The 19412-nt window shown below is 37.8% G+C and overlaps 1 protein-coding gene across 5 annotated transcripts in view; it reads left to right on the top strand.

Annotated features, from left to right (window-relative positions):
- Positions 1-19412, top strand: part of CSNK2A1 (casein kinase 2 alpha 1) — a 53723-nt gene that overhangs the window by 8336 nt on the left and 25975 nt on the right. For 4 of the 5 annotated variants that reach the window (XM_034639787.1, XM_034639786.1, XM_034639785.1 and 1 more), the window contains exon 2: positions 18073-18282. The exons of the other annotated variant lie outside the window; for it this stretch is intronic. In XM_034639787.1, coding sequence (XP_034495678.1) covers positions 18182-18282 — 101 coding nt within the window. In that variant the 5' untranslated portion in view covers positions 18073-18181. The remainder of the gene's footprint in view (positions 1-18072; positions 18283-19412) is intronic. 5 annotated transcript variants of the gene reach the window in all.

Raw genomic sequence — 19412 nt, 5'->3', positions numbered from 1 at the left:
AATTAGTGAAAGTAACCTATTTAGGCTTTGAATCCTAAATAGACTAGGATTCAGATCTGGCCTCCATCATTTAGCAATCCTTCGATCTTTGGCAGGTCATTTAACCTCTGAACCTCATTCTTTCCCTTCCTTCCTTCGTTCCTTTTTTTCTTTCTTTCTGAGTGCACACAGTGCTGGGTGTGGAGCAGCGGGAGGGGGAGTGGGAGAATGTTAAGCAGGTTCCATGCCCGACCTGGGGCTCAGTTTCACAACCCTGAGATCATGACCTGAGTTGAAATCAAGAGTTGGGCACTTAACCAGCTGAGTCACCCAGGCACCTCTGAACCTGTTTATCATTATTATTATTATTATTTCTTCTTTTTATAAAGATTTATTTATTTTAGAGAGAGAAAGAAAGAATCGCAAGCACCTGGATGCAGGGTTCGATCTCACAACCTGAGCTGAAATCAAGAGTCCAGTGCTTAATGGACTGAGCCACCCAGGCGCCCCTGCACCTGTTTATTTCTAAAATGGGAGTTTACATTTCCTCCCATGCCTGGTTTATATGGAAAGCAGTAGTTACTACATACATAAATGCTGGATTATACTTTAGATTACTCTAGATCTCAAATGAAGTTTTCTGTCTTTGGGTTCCAGAGGGTTGTGGCCAGTGGAATAAAGTTTCAGTTTCTGACCTTATTTCGATTGTGTTGCCTGATAAGATGATATACAGATGAAGACTTCTTTGCCCATGTTTTATTATATTCTGTATTTTTGGAGGCTGTACTAGACTTCGAACCTCTGTTAGGTGTTTGAGGTAGAGCTGTGTTAAGTCAAACTGCTTGACTTTCCTTATAATACTTCCCTTCACTGGAAGACCTCCAACTGTTGCTGTTATTTATGTAACATTGACACTTTGATTCCTTTTCTGGCTTAAAGGTAGAGGGATGAAATTCACACAGAGAGCCCAAATGCAAATGTTTTTTTGTTATTCCATACTCGTTTGTTTAATGGAAAGGCTTGAGTGTTATTGCCTTTTAAAACAGGACTGTTGTAAATTTCGTAGATGGAAATAAAGACAGGAGGCCCAGTAATGTGTTAGGGTTGTAATGTCTTAAATATCCTTCAGGTTTATGTAAGCAATAACTTTGTGAGTTAATCAGGTTTATTGTGAATATTTGTATTCCAAATATTCCCCTTAACAGGACCAGAAGAAACTTACACTCTTGGCTCTGAATGGGTATTTTTCTTGCTTATTCAGTGTGCACTTGGAGTCTTGGGATTTGAAGGTCGGAGTCGGTTAAGGGGTCAAGGAGCTAATTGTTAACCTTTCGACCTGTATATTTTTCCCCGATTAAAAAAAATAAAACACCATTACCTATATGGCATTAGTTTGATAGGTGAGAGAGAATATTGTTCATGACCTTGAGACAAGAAAGTAGAATCATTATGAAGTGAAGGGAGAAAGGTAATTTCATTTGATGTTACATGCACGTTTACCATTAACCTGTTTTCTTTTGGCTTATTCTTCCAAGTTAGGTTTGCGAGGTTTAGTTTGTATTTGTTGTTTTTGTTTTTTGTTTTTTTGTACCAATGATCTCCATCCAAATAGATGGTCTCTCAGAAGAAATCATGGTTCGTTAATGGTATATCTGGACTAGAAAGCTCAAAAGATGATTACGTGTATATCCTTTGAAACAAGGGGAGTTATGAAATAGGTCTTTTAGTCTACTACATGGATTTTAGCAATTTCAGCTTGTGATATCTGTATGTTATTTAAACCAGGATCTTTCAGCCAATGTACTGTATCAGCGGGAGTTACACATGTGCTGAGGTACTGGTCCCCTCAACCCTCTGGCCATTCGTGCAGGCTACAGGGCATTCAAGCCAATGACCTTAGGTCCAAAAGTCTTGATCACTCATCGCAGTATGTCATACAAATACTATTATGTCTTGGTGTTTTGACTTTTTAAAAGACTGTAAGCACTGATTTAGAAAAGTTTGGTAGCCTTTTTTTTTTTTTTTTTTTTTTTTTTTTAGCAGTTTTAAGATACAAAAGGCCACGAATCTTAAAATACTCTTGGCTTTACATTTAGAAAAGACCATTTTAAATTATCTCTCAGACCCTCAAGTAATTGACTTTTCCTCATACAATTCAAGAGATATAATTTATTTAATTAAGCCTGGCTGGTTTAGTCGGTAGAGCATGTGACTTATCTCAGGATTGTGAGTTCAAGTCCCATGTTAGTTACAGAGATTGCTTGAAAATAAAATCCTCTTTTTAAAAGAAAGAGAGAGAGAGATACTTTAAAAAGTAAGACTATAGGGGCATGTGGATGGCTCAGTCCGTTAAGTGTCCAGCTCTTGATTTCAACTCAGATCATGATCTCAGGGTCATAAGATGGAGCCCCACGTCGGGCTCTGCTCAGCATGGAGTATACCTAAGATTATCTCTCCCTTCCTCCTCACCCCCATCTCCCTCCCAGCTTGCACATGCTCACTCTCTTTCAATAAATAAAATCTTTAAAAACAAATAAGACTATAAACGATTCAAGTTTAGACACTTTTGAAGAAATTCAAGTTCTTATTTTTTTATACAGTGAAGCAAAAACTGAAGTACCCTTGCTTAAAACTCTTGTCTTCACCTGAGTGACTCTGAATGCCACTGTATCTTTTCTGAAGCTGACATTTTGTTAATCGTTTGTCAAGCTTCCTTCTCATGCTAGAACATAAATTGAAGCCTAAGATAGATTGTCTTCCTCTTTCCGTTAAGGAAAGAATGGGATATACTTAGATTGAGAAATTTAATTGTTTAATATTTATGTAAATTATCAGGTTAACCTTTCAAAATGGATATTTTACAATGTTAAAAATGGGGTTTTTAGGGGCGCCTGGGTGGCACAGCGGTTGGNGAAGCCTAAGATAGATTGTCTTCCTCTTTCCGTTAAGGAAAGAATGGGATATACTTAGATTGAGAAATTTAATTGTTTAATATTTATGTAAATTATCAGGTTAACCTTTCAAAATGGATATTTTACAATGTTAAAAATGGGGTTTTTAATTTGACTGGGGTTTATAGATTCCTCTGGGTCTATAACAGAAGCNTCCCTCTCTCGCTGGCTGTCTCTATCTCTGTCAAATAAATAAATAAAATCTTTAAAAAAAAAAAAAAAAATGGGGTTTTTAATTTGACTGGGGTTTATAGATTCCTCTGGGTCTATAACAGAAGCTACAGACCTTTTCTTCAAAAACCTGCACAGGCCATTTTGTATATACTTTCAGGGAGTTTCATGGACCTCTGATCTCATTGATGGACTCCATTTTCAATGCCACAATTTATGTAGCCCAAATAATAATTTGTCCTTTTCATTATTTTTAGTGCTGTAATATTTGCCTGATTTATCATTTGTCACAGTAGTATTCTTTCAACAAACATTTCTGGACCATATGAAGCTTCTGTGATAGACTCCTGAGGGTACAGAGATGCTGTTCTCTGCCCTTGAAATTTTGTTTAGCTAGAAGGACTGATGTGTGACAGTACAGTGACCGTGCTAGCTGGAAGGAGTAAACAAAGAGTGCTGTTGGAGTGCAGAGGAACGGTCTTGACCATTAGAATTTTTCTGTAAATCCGTGTTTGATTCTACATTTCTTAATTAGCGAAAGGCATATTGTGAATTGGAATTCTAAATAGTCTTAAATTGAGAACTTAAATGTGCTTGCCACTGCGTGTAATAATGCTGGATATTTTCTTTGCCCGTATTTTCCTCCAGTTACCTTTGTAAGATACGTAGTATTAATTCATTTTCTAATCTTATATATGTATTTAATAATGTAGAGCAGGGATTGCTAACCCAAATACCTACAGGAATCAGACCAGTAAGATAAATGAACAGAGTTGTCCAGGTTTACCTGTGGCATCTCCAGTGGGTGGGTTTTAGAACCCATTGTTGGATAACACAGGTTAGCCAATCCAAGTGATTTTTATCAGTGCAGGAATACAGAATTATTGTTATCTGACAGACCTACCTACTTTTGAGAAATTGAAGGTTAATTTTATTGTTTTTAGTGTTAGCAGCTAAGCCACCCTTAAATATTTATAATGATAAATTTTAATACATAATTCAGCTTGATAGCTGACTCACTTTTTAAAGATTTATTTATTTTAGAACGAGGGTGCATGTGCACGCATGATGTTGGGGGAGAGGGAGAGGGGAAGCAGATCCATGCTGAGCAGGGAGCCCAACGTGGGCTTGATCTCACGACCCTGAGATTGTGACCACGGGTTGAACATTGAACCAACTGCGAAACTTGGGGGCCCCATAGCTGATTTTTTAAAACACTGTGAAAAGCTTGTTCATGAATGTTCATAGCAGCATTGTTCGTAGTGCTCAAGAGAGGAAATGGCACAAATGTCTTAACAACTGATGGATGAACAAAATGTAGTATAGCCATACAGTGAATTTAGTTTCTATAAAGGAATGAACTACTATGACAAACTACAACATGAATGAACCTTGAAAACATACTAAATGAAATTAGCCAGACACACAAGGTCACATTGTGTGATTGATTCCATTTATATGAGATGTCCAGGACAGGCAAATCCGCAGAGGTAGAAAACTCATTGGCAGGGGGAGGTAGAGCATTAGGAATGACTGCTATGGAGTATTGGGTTTCTTTTTGATGTGATGGAAATGTTCTGGAATCAGATAGTGGTGATGGTTGCACGTTGTGAATATACTAAAAACCACTGAATTGTGCACTTTAAAAGAGTGAGTTTTATGTCTGTGGACTTTATATGAGTTTTTAAAATCGAAAAAAAAATACTGTGTGAGCCAAATGGAACATTGTTAGTTGTAGAACAGAATGAGTAAGCTGTGAATCTAGACAATAACACCACCTCTCTGTGACCTTATAGAGATGACTCCAGTTTGCCTTCTGTAAAATGGGGAAGATACTGCCTATGTCTTGGACTTGGTTAGGTTTAAAAGTGATAAATATAAATCCTAAGAAGCAGTGACTGACCCTCCATAGGCTTTCACATATCATTAGAGTTGGAAGCCAGCCAGTGTTTGCTGCCCTAAGTTCCAGCCTGTTTTCTATTGGTAAGTTTAGAGCAACCCACCCTGTTGTTTACTGCTTATTGGTAACCTACAGGAAGTATGGTTGTCTCCTGTGTAACCTCCATGACAGTAAAGGAGAGAGTAGGAGAGGGTATTAATCCTTATATTCTGCAGTTTCCTCACTGTAATCCGATAAGTTAAATGACAGAGCCAAGATCATACTTCATCTCAGTGGTTCCAGTGTTCCCATTCTTTCTATAACTTCATGGTGCCTTATAAATCCAAGGTTCACATATTTCAGTAATAACTTTCTGTGGCTGTATCACGGATTGTCAGGGACTGTGTGGTAAATCGTGTGGTAAATCGCAGAGCCTCATAAAAGCTTATGGCTCCAGGGGCACCTGGGTGGCTCCGTCGGTTAAGTGTCTCCCTTCAGCTCAGGTCATGATCTCTGGGTGTTGGGCTCCCTGCTCAGTGGGGAGTCTGCTTCTCCCTCTCCCTCTGTACTCCTACTCATGCTCTCTGTATCTCTCTGCCTCTAATAAATAAATAAATGTTTGTGGCTCCAAAGAAACATCTCTCACACATATTGACTGTTTTCATATCTCATTGGGAAATAATAGTATGACTGTTTTACCTCTGGTGTTGGTGATGGAGGTGCTTTACATGTAAGACCAAAGAACATCTTTAAGATTAGCTGCAGATCAAAAATACCCATCATACAGCCAAAGTGCTTTTCTCAGTTTTGAACATGAGCAGGTCCATGTGCAAGCAAGGTTGATTTTTGCCAAAATATTGTGTATTATTATCTTAATACTCTCTCAGACATTTATGGAACACATCCCCATGCTAGGCACTGTGATAGATACAGGACATATACCAAGAGAAATAAATTATGGTTTGGTCCTTGAGTTTATAATCTGTTGAGGAGAGAGAATTGCATAAACAAAACAATTGATAATGTAATGAGTATATCGGGGTGCTTTGGTCCCAAAAGGAGCACTTGGCTCGTTTTGGAGAGGTATAGAAAGGCTTTATCGTGGATGTAAAACTTGGCTGATTCTTGAGGGGTGAGTAGAGTTTCCCCTAGCAAGCGTTATTGGAGGTCGTAAAATTAAAGTCACAGTGAAGGAAAAAGCGTGTTCAGAACCCATTTGCTTAATGTTTTAGAAGTTTAAAACTTTTTAAAGGTGTTAGAAATGTTAAGCTTTACAGTAGAAAGACATTAGAATAGAACAGAGTTTGTAAACTGATAGCCAGTTACAGTACTGATTGAACTGGTTATGGGACTACTCAGGGTTTTCATTTCTTCTTGTGTTAGTTTTGCTAAGTCTTTCCTCTAGGAATGTCAGATTTACTGGCCTGAAGTTGATTGTGTTATCCTGTGTTTAATTATCCTATGTTTTAGGATGCAGCGTATGATAATTTGTCCCTTAAAAATTTTGTTTTTAAAATTATTGTAAGTAAAATTGGTTCCTTTTTGTGTGTACAGTTCAGTAGATTTTAACATACAGAAATTCAGGTAACCACCATCATAACCAAGACAGAGCAGTTGTATTACCTCCCTCATGTACCCTGAGTAGTCACACCCAGTCTCCCACTCCTATTTTCTGGCAGCCACTATTCTGTTCTCAATTACTATAGTTTTATCTTTTCAGAAATGTTATATAAATGGGATCAAATGATATGTAGTATTTTGAAACTTTTTTAAACAGCATGTTGCTTTTGAGATTCATTGAAGTTGGGTCAATGGGTTAGTTCCTTTTTATTGCTGAGCAGTAGTATTCCATTGTATGGATGGACCACAGTTTATCCATTTAGTTAACATTGTGATTATGAATAGATTATGAATAGAGCTGCTGTAAATGTACATGTATGGGCTTTGATGAATATTCGTTTTTATTTATCTAGGGTAAATATCTATGAGTGGGATTGCTGGGTCATGTGAAAAATGTAACATATTTATAAGAAACTGCCAAATTGTTTTCCAGAACAGCTATACCATGTTGCATTACCATCAGCATGTGTGAGAGTGTTCAGTTGTTCCACATTCTCTCTGGCACCAAGTATTGTCAATATTTAACTTTTAATTTTGAAATAATTTTAGATTTACGGAAGAGTTGTAAAGATAGAGTCCTTAAATGCTCTTCACCCAGTTTCCCTAGTGTTAACATTTCACATAACCATGACGCTTGATTAAAACTAAGAAATAATAATACACTAAACTAAAATGGACTTTATCTGGATTTTACCAGTTATGTGCTTTTTCTGTTCCAGGACCCAGTCCAGGATACCACATTACATTAGTCGTCATGTCTCCTTAGTCTCCTCCAGTCTGTGATAATTTTTCAGTCTTTCCTTGATTTTCAAGACTGACACTTTTGGAGAAGACTGGTGAGATTGTACAGTGCCCTTCAATATAGGTTTGAACTGATATTTTCTCATGATTAGATTGTGGTTATGAATTTTTGAGAAGAATACCACAGGTGACATGTCTTTTTCATCAGATTGCATCAAGGTTATATGATGTCGATGTAATTTATCTTTAGTGAAGTTTAGGTTGTGTCTGCCAGGTTTCTCCATCTAGAATTATTATTACTCCCTTTACATACTTATTCATTAGAAGAGCTTTCCTAAATCCAACCCAGTTTCAAGGGGAGGAACATCAAGTTCCACCTCGAGGGAAGCCTACCAAATAATTCGTGGACTATGTTAAAACTACCAGAGTAATTAATGAGGATTGGAGGAGATTCTTAGAGGCTATGCAGATAATCCTGTTTCTCCTAAAAGTTTTACTCACCAAGTTTAGCAAATGTTAGTGGATCTTGGCTATAGCAATTACTGTTGCTGGTCTAATGGAAATTTTCTGTTTCTTTCTGCAAGTATATGTAGGTTGGAATTCTTATGTAGGGAATATTTTCAAAATTTAATTATTTGGTGTGGACTCACATATTTATTTTATTCTTTAGGGTCACAGTCTAATTCCATCATTAATACTCACATTGTTCAAGTTTTGGCAATTGATGCTCTTCCAGATTGGCTTCCATGTCCTTTTGATTACAAGATTTGCCAGGCTATCTTGTATTTTTCCTGCCCCATTCTAGAATCAGCCATTTCTCCAAGGAGCTGTCATCCCTTTTATTGGAGAAAGATATGGGCAGTAGTTATTGTCATTGCTACTCATTGACACTGTTTCTGGGTGCTCTCAGTGGACAGAGATAGGAATTTACATTCAGTAATATTCATTTTTTGCTGTGTATACAGGTCTTTGGGTTTTGACAATGCTTAGAGTAACAAATCCACCTCTACAGTATTATACAGAACATCTCATTGCCATGGGGCAGTCACTCATCTTTCTGTCTTTATGGTTTGCCTTTTCTAGAATGTCTTATAAATGGAAATATAGAATATGTAACTTGTTGTTTTTAAAGATTTTATTTTTAAGTAATCTGTACATCCAGCATGGGGCTTGAACTTAAAACCCCAAGATCAAGAGTCATATGCTTTACCAACTGACCCAGCCAGGCAGCCCAGTGTGTAGCTTTTTGGATCTGGCTTCTTCACTTAGAGAAATATATTTAAGATTCATCCATGTTACTCAAATCAGTAGTTTGTTTTCCATTGTGTGCTTGTACCACCATTTGTGTATCCATTCACCTGTTGTACATCTTGGTTGTTTCAATTTTTTTTTGCAATTACGAATAAAGCTGCTATCAACCGTGTGAACATTGGTTTTCAGCTTACTTGAAAAAAAAATGCCTAAGAGTGGGAATGCTTGTTTGTATGGTGAGTGTATGTTTAACTTTAAGAAACAGCCAAAAATTTCCAAGATGGCTATATATACCACGTTGCATTCCCAACAGGAATGAATTTCTGTTACTCTGCATCCTCACCAACTTTTGGTATTCATTATTTTAAGATTTTATTTATTTGTGAGAGAGCGTGCACACGCACGCACACAAGCAGGGGGAGCAGCAGGCAGAGGGAGAAGCAGGCTCCTCACTGAACAAGGAGCCGATGCGGGGCTCGATCCCAGGACCCTGGGACCATGACCTGAGCCACCCAGGCATCCCTTCATTTTTATTTTAATTTGACTTTCCCTAATGATTGACAATATTGTACGTCTTTTCATAGGCTTATCCATAGATATTCTTTTGCAAAGTGTCTGTTCACATCTCTTGCCTGTTTGTTAGTTGGGTTGTTTTCTTATTGTTGAGTTGTTTATATATTATACATAATAAGTCTTTTATCATATTTGTGATTTACAAATATGTTTTCCCTATATGTGGTTTATTTTTCATTCTCTTAACAGTGTTTTTCACAGAGAAGAAATATTTTAATACTTGATGAGGTCCAGCTTATCAATTTTTATTTTTATGGATTATGCTTTTGGCATTATGTTTTAAGACCTCTGCCTAATCCTATTCCCAGGCCCCCAGGTCACAAGATTTTCTTCTAAAGGTTTGAAAATGTTAAATATTTTATATTTAGATCCACCATTCATTCCGAACTGTTTCTTATATAAGGTGTTTGAGGTTTAGGGTGAAGTACATGATTTTGTATATGGAGGTTCCAAAACCTTTTACAGAAAAGATTACCCTTTCTCCATTGAACTGCCTTTGTACCATTGTCAAAAATCAGTAGGCCGTATTTGTATGGATCTATCTCTGTATTCCCCATTCTGTTCCACTGGTCTATGTTTTATCCCTTTGCCAGTACCACACTGTTTTAACAACTGTGGCTTTGTAATAATTAACTTAAAATTTGTGTGATTCCTACACTTTATTTTACAAAACTGTTTCGATTTTTCTAGTTAATTTGGATCTTTTTTTTTAAATCTAGTCTGACAGTCTTTATCTTAACCTGGATAATTTATTTCATTTATATTGAATATAATTAGTCATATTTCAGTTTAACCTTTATCTCACTATTTATGTTCTGGGTTTTTTTTTTCTTTTTAATTTTTTTCTTTCTTTTTTGAGGATTCTTTTTATCATTCCATTTCCCCCTCTTTAAAAAGTTTTAGAAGTACATGATATTTTTGTTTTATAAGTAGATATCATCATAGATGATATAACTTGGAGCCATAATTTACCGAAGTCTGTGTTTGCTTGAACTTTCCCATACATTTTTGTTATTTTTGCTTTTTCTTTTCTCTTTCAACGCAAACCTTCCAGATGGGATTATTGTTCTTTATCTTCTTTATATAGAGATATTTGCTGGATATAGAATTATAATTTGGCAAATTTTTTTCCTTAGCACACTGCAAGTATTAAATTGTCTTCAAGCTTCATTGTTGCTTTTGGAAAATCAGCTGTTCTGAGTTGCTTCTTTGAGTGTAGTCTGACTTCTCTGCTTGCTTTTCAGCTTCTCTGCTTTAATTTTTCTGCTGTTTTATAGTTGTGTGTTATGGATTTCTTTTTTATCTTCTTTGGAATTTGTTGTCTCCTGGAATGTGATTGTGTTTGATTGCTTCTGGGAAATTTTCAGCTATTACACCTCTCTCAAATACTGCCTTTGCCCTGTCCCATTTTCTCCTTTTCTTGTAGTCCTGATCTATAGTATATCAAACCATTTCACAATTTCTTTTTTAAAGTTCTATTTTGTTCTTTTCACTTTTTGAAATCTAGAGTATCCTATTCCTGCATATATTCTGAAGCTTATCTCTTCTTTCTTTTTTTTTTTTTTTTAAGATTTTATTTATTTATTTGACAGAGATAGAGACAGCCAGCGAGAAAGGGAACACAAGCAGGGGGAGTGGGAGAGGAAGAGGCAGGCTCATAGAGGAGGAGCCTGATGTGGGGCTCTATCCCATAACGCCGGGATCACGCCCTGAGCCGAAGGCAGAAGCTTAACCGCTGTGCCACCCAGGTGCCCCTATCTCTTATTTCTATAAGCATAGTCATCATGGTTATTTGGAGTTTGAGTTTGATAAGGTCAGAAGTCTCTGTAGGACTTTTCTGTTCTTTTTCTGCCAGTTTTTATTCTTGCAGTATTTTCCTTCAGTACATAGTTCTTTGGTTACAAGTTGCATATTATATTTGAAAAATGATTTGTAGGAATCATTTGAGGCCCATAATAGCTAGGTACTTTTTTTTTCCCCACAGAGAGCTTACTCATGTCAGGTATCTGGACATTACAGGTCCAGGGACCACCTTAAAACAAGTTTCATATCTGACACTCCCTCCATACGGATGTAGTTCTTTCCTGGCTCTTCCACTTACTATTCACTCTCACCCTAAGTTTGTAACCCTCTGAAGTCAGCTTATTATGAAGGTCTCCTTTTAGATTCCTCCCCTTGTGAGGGCCATATGCTTTGATATCCGTCAGGACAAAATTCTAATTTTCAGGGATCAACAAAGACCATTTGGGCTGGCTTGCTTGCTTGCTTGCTTCCTTCCTTCTCTGGATTCTCATTTTCTCTTCGCTGTAGGCTATAATTGTTTATCTGTTTTATTTAAGAGAGAGAAAATGAGAATGTGTATATGTCTGTATGTGTGAGAGTGAGTGTATGTGTGTCTAATCCATTCTCTAGCTGTTCTCAGTGGAAAGATTGACCCAAATAACCTAGCCCACCATTACTGAAAACGGGAAAATTACCTGCTGAAATCTTGGTTCCTTACTTTGAAAACTGAGAAGCTCCAGTTAACTTTCATGTATCTAAACCCCCTAGCTCTTTGTCCTTTGTAGGCATTTTGCTTTGTGACCTCTGTAGTAGAGCTTATCTCTGTGAGTGGAGAATGAGATCTGAATTGCAATGGTTGTGAGTTAATAAATTTCTTTTTTAAGGCACATATTAGTAACAGTCGCGTAGAATGTACTAGTATTTTCCGAATCTGATATAAAAGGGTTTTGCTAGGGGTGCCTGGGTGGCGCAGTCACGAAGCATCTGCCTTCGGCTCAAGGCGTGATCCCAGCGTTCTGGGATCGAGCCCCACATCAGGCTTCTCCACTAGGAGCCTGCTGCTTCCTCTCCCACTCCCCTGCTGTGTTCCCTCTCTCGCTGGCTGTCTCTCTCTCTGTCAAATAAATAAAATCTTTTAAAAAGGGGGGGGGTTGCTGATCTGATATATACTTCCTATAGGGGATGACGAGTTGTGCCAGCCTTTGGTAATTTTAAAGTATAATGTTACAGGTCTTTAAAATTCTTAACTTGTTTAAAGTCTTGTTTAAAGTCTTTACAGTTTCTTGTTTTACTGTTTTTCATCTGAGTAGTTCCTATGCATCCTTCAAAACTAAGCTTAGATATTTTTTTCCTGGCAGCTTTCCCCAAACATTGGGGTACTCCATTAATATTTATTGAATGAATGATGGTGGGTGGGGGACTTAAATTCCCTTCAGTGCCTGCAGAGCACCCTGACTTAATTCTTTCAAGCACTGATCACTTGAGATTGTAATGACTGTTTCTTTGTCAAGGGCAGAGATGGTTTTTCTTTATTCTCGAGGGCCTAGAGAAAGAATCTCTTCCTGGCAATTGGCACACATTTCCTGGTACATAATAATTGTTTAATAAATGCTTACTGAGTGAACATTCTGCTTTTGATTTGAAAGGAAGAGAGAATCAGGGATTAAGGGCAACTATGGACATACGAAACAAGTAATTCAGATAGTATTACCTACTGGTTTTTTGTGCTCATTTGGCCTTCTAGGCAGTGCCACTTTGAAAGGGGAGGAAGGTGGGGCGCCTGGCTGGCTCAGTCTTTGGAGCGTGTGACTCTTGGTATTAGGGACTGTGGGTTCGAGCCCCACAATGGGTGTAGAGATTACTTAAAAATTTTTTTTAAAAAGAGAAAGAAAGGGGAAAAGCAAGTTTCTATGATTTGTCTTTGCTTTACAAGGTGCAAGTATAGTTATATTTTCCCTGAGTGAGTTGTACAAATCCTATCTCTTTTGCCTGTTTATACTGCCCAATTGCTAGGAGGAAGAATTCATTCTTTGCAGCAGTGCTGAGAAGGTGTTGTTTTCCTTATACAACTGCTTTTCCTCTGAACGAGCAGTCTTAAATCATGCAGTCAGTGCAGTGTAAGCACATTCCTCATTCTTGACTGTAGAAATCTTTGCCCTGTCTGATTATGAGATCTTGTTCATTCACTGTGGTTGATCTAGGGGTGGGAGGGTTTTGTGGGGTTTTTTTTTTTTAAGATGGAGACCCTAATACACATCAGGGTTAAAAGAACTAATAAAACTTTATTAACATTTGAAATCAGACTTAATTTTTTAAATTTAAAGTTGGAGAATACCCTTTTCCAGTTCCACTAGGGAATTCATCTGTAAAAATACATTGGCACAATCTATAGTTCACTGGCCCAAATCCAGCATGTAATCTGATTTTGTAAATAGTGTTATTGAAACATTAAAAAAAATACATTGGCACAAATGATTAATCAGATACACGGTTTTCTCGTATTGGATCATTTACTAAGCCTCTAATTTTGTTTTTAGTTGCTAGATTGAAAAACAAATATGGAGTAGAAGAGATTAGAGGGGGAGATTTGTTGAGGAGGGCAAGAGGAGTGTTTATTGAAAATTAGTTCTATAGTCCATTTATGTTGATAAACATATGATTTTGGCAGTACACATTTAACCTTATGGTTAGATGGCGTTTTCATTTCCTTGCATTTTATTAAAGAATACGTCAAACAGAACTGTATACCTGTCTTTGGTTGTAGGTCTGGTCTGACTTTAGTAGGGAAAATTTTGTTGACAAAAGTTTTCAGTTGATTAATTGGCTTCTGTTAGACTAAGCATTGAAGAAACAAAATGTAGCCGTGTGTTCAGAATCAGTCTGAAGGCTTTTTAGGTAGAAGTAGTCATATGAAATCATTAACCACTGGAGTTATACTTCCTTTTATGCAATTACATGAGAACAGGAAGGATGAAGTTAGGTCATTTAAAATGGAAATTATTGGGAAAGTTAATACTTTTTCTGTAAGTCAGATTTTCTTAAGGTATGCTTGTATTATAAACACTAGATAGGAAAATTGTCCTTCAGGATATCTAGGACTCAGACACTTTACCTAATTTCTAAACAAGCCGTTTGTAAAAATTGCTAAAATAAGGTTTCTCCAGTATTCTCTTAGTTTTAATTCTTGTGGGGAGAAAAAGACAAATCTTAACCGTGGCCCCGTTATTTAACAGAGGAAGCTATAATACTGGGAGAGAACAACCCTTGAGTCAGTCTTCCGGTTCTAGCTGCGTACCACATGGCCAGAATAGGGGTACCCTACCTTTTGGAGGCAAACTTCATTTTCATTTCATTTTTTGAAAATAAACAAACCTTGATTTGATCAACACACTCTGCAAGATGCAGAGCGTTGAACTGGGTACTGTAAAGTCAAAAGATAAATCAGATATGGATCTTGACCTCAGAGAGCTAAGCGTCTGTTAAGGAAATTAAGGTTTGAAGACTGCTGTATACGAGATTCAAAGTGATAAGTTCTATAGGAATGAGAACACTTGAACCTTGTAGGTCAGCCACCTTAGGTTTGAATCCCAAACCTCTGGGTATTCATGGCCAAGCTCCCGAACTTATTTATTAGGCTGTTTTTTTATTTGTAGGTAAGGGAAGGAAATGCCTGCCTCATAGAACTGGGAGGGTTAGATATTTAAAGCTGAGAGGCTCTTTTAGCTCCAGACTTGCAATATCTAATTGCTTATTCAGTATCCATTTTAATGTCTCATCCATTTTAACCTAAGTCCAAAACCTGACCTATGAGCTCTCTTCCAGAAGTTTTCTATCCCCATTGAGTGGTATCAAAAGCCCTTCTAGGGGCACCTAGATGGCTCAGTCGGTTAAGTGTCCGACTCTTGATTTTGGTTCAAGTCATGATCTCAGGGTTGTGGGATCAAGCCCTGCATGGGGCAGTCTGCCTCTCTCCTCCATCTACCCCTTCTCCTCGCTTTCATGCTTGCTCCCTTGCTCTCCTGTGCGCGCAGTCTCTAAAAGAAATAAGTCTTTTCTTTTTTTTTTTTTTAATCTCTCTAGCCAGGAGTCTGAAAGTCATCTCCCATTATCCAGTCCACCCGGAGCTATTGATTTTATACCACAAATTTTGTTCTTCAGATTTGTGCGCTTATCTCCATTGCTGTCACCATAGGTCAAGCTTTCATCATCACTCTTGGATAAGCTATTGTTAACAGCCTTCTTTCTCCCTAAATCTGTTCCTATGCTTTTCCCACACCCAGCCAGAGTGAAGTTTTCAAAATGTATACATGGGTCACTTTTCTGCTTAAAACTCCTCAGTGAGTTTCCATTGTCCTTAGCTGCAGATAAAACCTTAAAGGCATATTTGTCTCACATTTGTTCTGCCTTTTATTCCCAAGGCCTAACAGTATTTTTTCATAGTAGATGCTCATATATTTAAGGGATGGACAAAGGAAGGAATGTATGAAAGAACCAGCCAATAATTGAGAAATTTAGCCCATCGCTTTCTTTCATGTTAGTCTGTATATGAATATATATACACATTTACAGAGGTTGCAACTGAAGTGCTATTTCTGAATAAAATAATGTTTATCTTTGATGACTTCCCTTATTTTTTCGTATCCCCATCTTTATCCCCAGCCTATCACTCTCTCTCCCAGTCCCCCTTTGCACCATTTTATCTGAGGTTACTGAAGAACAATTAAAGAACTCTCGCATTTCTTCTCCCTATGTAATGAAGGCCAGCCATTTGACGTTCATGTGAACAATTCTCTGTGTAAACAGATTATTTGGTATGCATGTTAGTAAAGTGAAGCACCTCTTCAGGTGCTGTGGAACTGCTAGTAGTCCTCCCAGTGGGGAATCAGGTCCACCAGTTCATAAATTAGGTCCCAGCTGATGAGGCAAAAGGTGCAACGGTCAGTCAAACAAGTACTTGAGAATCTCAGGAGTTTCATTAATGAATAGTCTTGCTCTGCTCTTCACAGGAAATGCCAAGGCCTTAAAGCAGAGGAACAGTGGGTGATAAGACTGATAGAAGCACAAACTAGTAAATGGGAGTTGGGAAATGTTTTCCGTGTGACTCAGGTGATTTCCAGGAAAAAAACGAAGTCTCATTTTATAATGTCACGTCCACCCTTGATTTGGCCCTCCAAGGCTGGAAGTTAGCTACAGCTCCTGTCATTTTTGTATTTACTCAAAGAAAATGTGGTTAAATTGGTAAATTTTATGTTTTACCACACTTTTTATGAATAACATGTTTCAACAAAAATAAGAGTGGTACAAAGAACATCTGTATCCCCTTTACTCAGATTTACCTATTGTAATTTTTTTAAAAGATTTTATTCATTCATTTGAGATAGAGAGCAGGAGCTAGGGGAGGGGCAGGGGGGGAGGGAGAAGCAGACTTGCCACTGAGCAGGGGGCCCGATGCGGGGCTTGATCCCAGGACCCTGAAATCATGACCTGAGCCAAAGGCAGATAGATGCTTAACCAACTGAGCCAGCCAGGCGCCCCGACCTGTTGTAATATTTTCTATTTTACCTTATTTGCTTGTGAGTGTATTCTTGTGTACACCTAATCTATCATCTAAATGTCTTGTCATTTGATCTGATTGTGTGTGTATGTGTGTTTTCTGTTTGTGTTTTGTTTTTTAAAGGCAATAGGTTTTGTTTTGTTTTATTGTTTTTAAAGATTTTATTTTCATGCTCATGCACCAGCCGGTGGGGGCAGCAGAGGGAGAGGGAGAAGCAGTCTCCCCACTGAGCAGGGATTCCTAACATGGGGCTCAATCCCAGGACCCTGAGATCATGACCTGAGCCGAAGGCAGACACTAAACTCACTGAGCCACCCAGGCGCCCCTAAAGGAGATAGAAGTTTATTGAATATAATGCAAGGGAGCAGCAGGCGGGACAGCAGAGGAGAGGCTGTCTGCTGTGGGGCAGTGGGTATGATAGTATTGTTTTTTATATCATTTACCCTGCTCCGGTACAGGATACAGTCTAGGGATAGGACAGTGTGTATAGTCATGTCTCTTTCCATCCTGCCTTTTTTATGTTTTGTAATAGTGACGATTTTGAGTACAGTGTATCCCCCCACTTTCTATAGAAGTTACCTCGTTTCCTGTTTGTCCAATGTTTCCTTGTAATTAAGTTGAGGTTACACAATCTGGGCCAGAAAACTGCATAGGTGATGTGTTCTCAGGTTATGAAATCTGGAGACTCAGTACATTTTTAATTAAATGCAGAGTAAAGGGACTCAACAAGTGCTATAAGAATCATTAAAAGGAAATAAATAGATTGGAATGGTCAGCGAAGACATCACAGTTTACCAACTAGGTAAACTTAATTTACCGATTTGGTAGAAAACATGTTTCTAAAATTCACCACTTTTCCTTCTATGTCAAATTTTGCATTAGTTCAAGCAATATGTATTACTGTCTTCTACCAGTATTTATTAAGCTTGCTCCTGTATTAAATAAATCAAGAGGAAATTATTTGTTTCCAAATTTAATGAAATTGTGTCTTTCAGATGGTAATTAAGGATCTACTGATTATTATGCAAGGTTCCCCAAATGATTTGGATCTATATAAAAAGACATTGAACTTTAATGTATGAGAACAAGTCTTTATTCCCTTCCTGGTTTCATCAACCATTAGTCAGGCTGACAGTTTGTACTCCTGGCTTTGCTACTCTTCTAGAGCCTTTTAACACTCCTACTTGAGCTATAGAAAGCTGTTCTTGCCAGTAATTTCTGTGCATTGTATAAATGGTAGTAATGTTGATGGGTCTATCCTTGATGCCATTTTTCCCTTCCAGGCTATCTTAATAAAGAACGTCCAGACTTTAGATGAGGAGGTAACAAGCTACTTTGCAGAATAGGATTAGGGCCAGTTTAATTTTAAGTATGTTTTTTGAGTTTATTATTATTATTTCCTTTCCAAGTTATAGGAAACACTGTGGTAACACATTTGGGATCTAGTCGTAGGTTAACAGGTAGAGGAGCCAGAGGTATATTTGAGGCCATTATTGTAAGATGAATTTTTTTTTCTTCCCATATGCTTTTAAAAAATAATTCCTTGGCCTTTATGCACTTTATGTTCACAGTTTAAAGAAAACAGGTCTGAAACAAGGTCTTACCCCCAGCTGCTTCTGAACACAGTGACCACCAGATCTCCAAACATCAAGTCCACCTTCGTTCGCCAACCTGTCTGACATGTCGGGACCCGTGCCAAGCAGGGCCAGAGTTTACACAGATGTTAATACGCACAGACCCCGAGAGTACTGGGATTATGAGTCACACGTGGTGGAGTGGGGGTAATTGTTTCCTTTTACTTCACTGTCCTCACTCAAAGGGCTGACTCTTGTGGATTTTTTGAATTACTTGTATCAGGAATCCTTCCTGACTGTGCATTTATAAAACTCAAGATTGAAACCCGATTTGTGTTTACTTCTGCAGTAGAGAAGCAAGGTATTGCTTTGGCAAATTAAGCGTTCTGATGGGCTTACCATATAAAAATTATTTCCGTCTCTTATTCTTTCCTTGGACTTGTATATTCTGGATAAAAGGCGGGTAACAAAGAGTTACCTGTCAGCTCAGCTCATCTAAGGACTTCCCACTTAGGTGAGAATTAATACTTGAGAGACTTTAAAAACACCAGACTCTTACATAAAATATTTTTGAGGTCAGAGAGTGTTGTCCCATGCTGATACTGAAGGATAAAATAGTTCTCCAGAAAGGTGTCCTCTTTCTGATAGAAGCAAAATTAAACCCTTATCAACATTTGCCTTTATCATGAGGCTAGCCATGTGTAACATGGAATTCAGCCCAAATTCCATTTTGAACAGTTGCAGTCTACCTGAACAGCTGTGTTTGCCCCTCATTCTCTGTGCAGTCTCTTTTGGATGTTTACATCTGTTGTCCAAACATGTATTTAGTTAATTGATCAGGTCATACTTACTGTGATAAAAGCCTTTTGACATTGAATGCAAAAGAAAGTATTTGAAAACACATAAAGCTACAGCTCCCATACACTACATTTTATATCTGTTCACATGTGATGTATATAACCTGTAAGTGGTTAAAGGGAGTCTCTCAAAATTGGCATAAGGGTGTATTGTCATCCTGATGGGACCATGATTTTTGACAATAAGTGCAGTGCCTCTGCACAAAGAGACACAGTGTGCTTCAAAGAGACCATCAAGAACCAGTGGTATAATACCAGTAAATGTCATTATGGATATTCTAACACTTCCCCTCATATCACATTCTATCAATTCCCCTCATATCACAGGCTTTGGAGTCTAGGAATACCTGTGTTTTGCTAAGGAGATTTCAACCACTCTCTTCAAATTGAGTGCTTTGCACTTAGTTCCACTTAAGTAACACTAAACAGCCCTTTTGAGTTTTTAGCATGGTGCTGTTTGCTTGCTTGCATTTGTTTTTT

The sequence above is a fragment of the Ailuropoda melanoleuca genome, chromosome 13, assembly GCF_002007445.2.
Source record: "Ailuropoda melanoleuca isolate Jingjing chromosome 13, ASM200744v2, whole genome shotgun sequence".
Classification (NCBI taxonomy): domain Eukaryota; kingdom Metazoa; phylum Chordata; class Mammalia; order Carnivora; family Ursidae; genus Ailuropoda; species Ailuropoda melanoleuca.
Note: the sequence above shows the minus strand (reverse complement) of the source record. Positions and strands in the feature narration are given on the sequence as shown.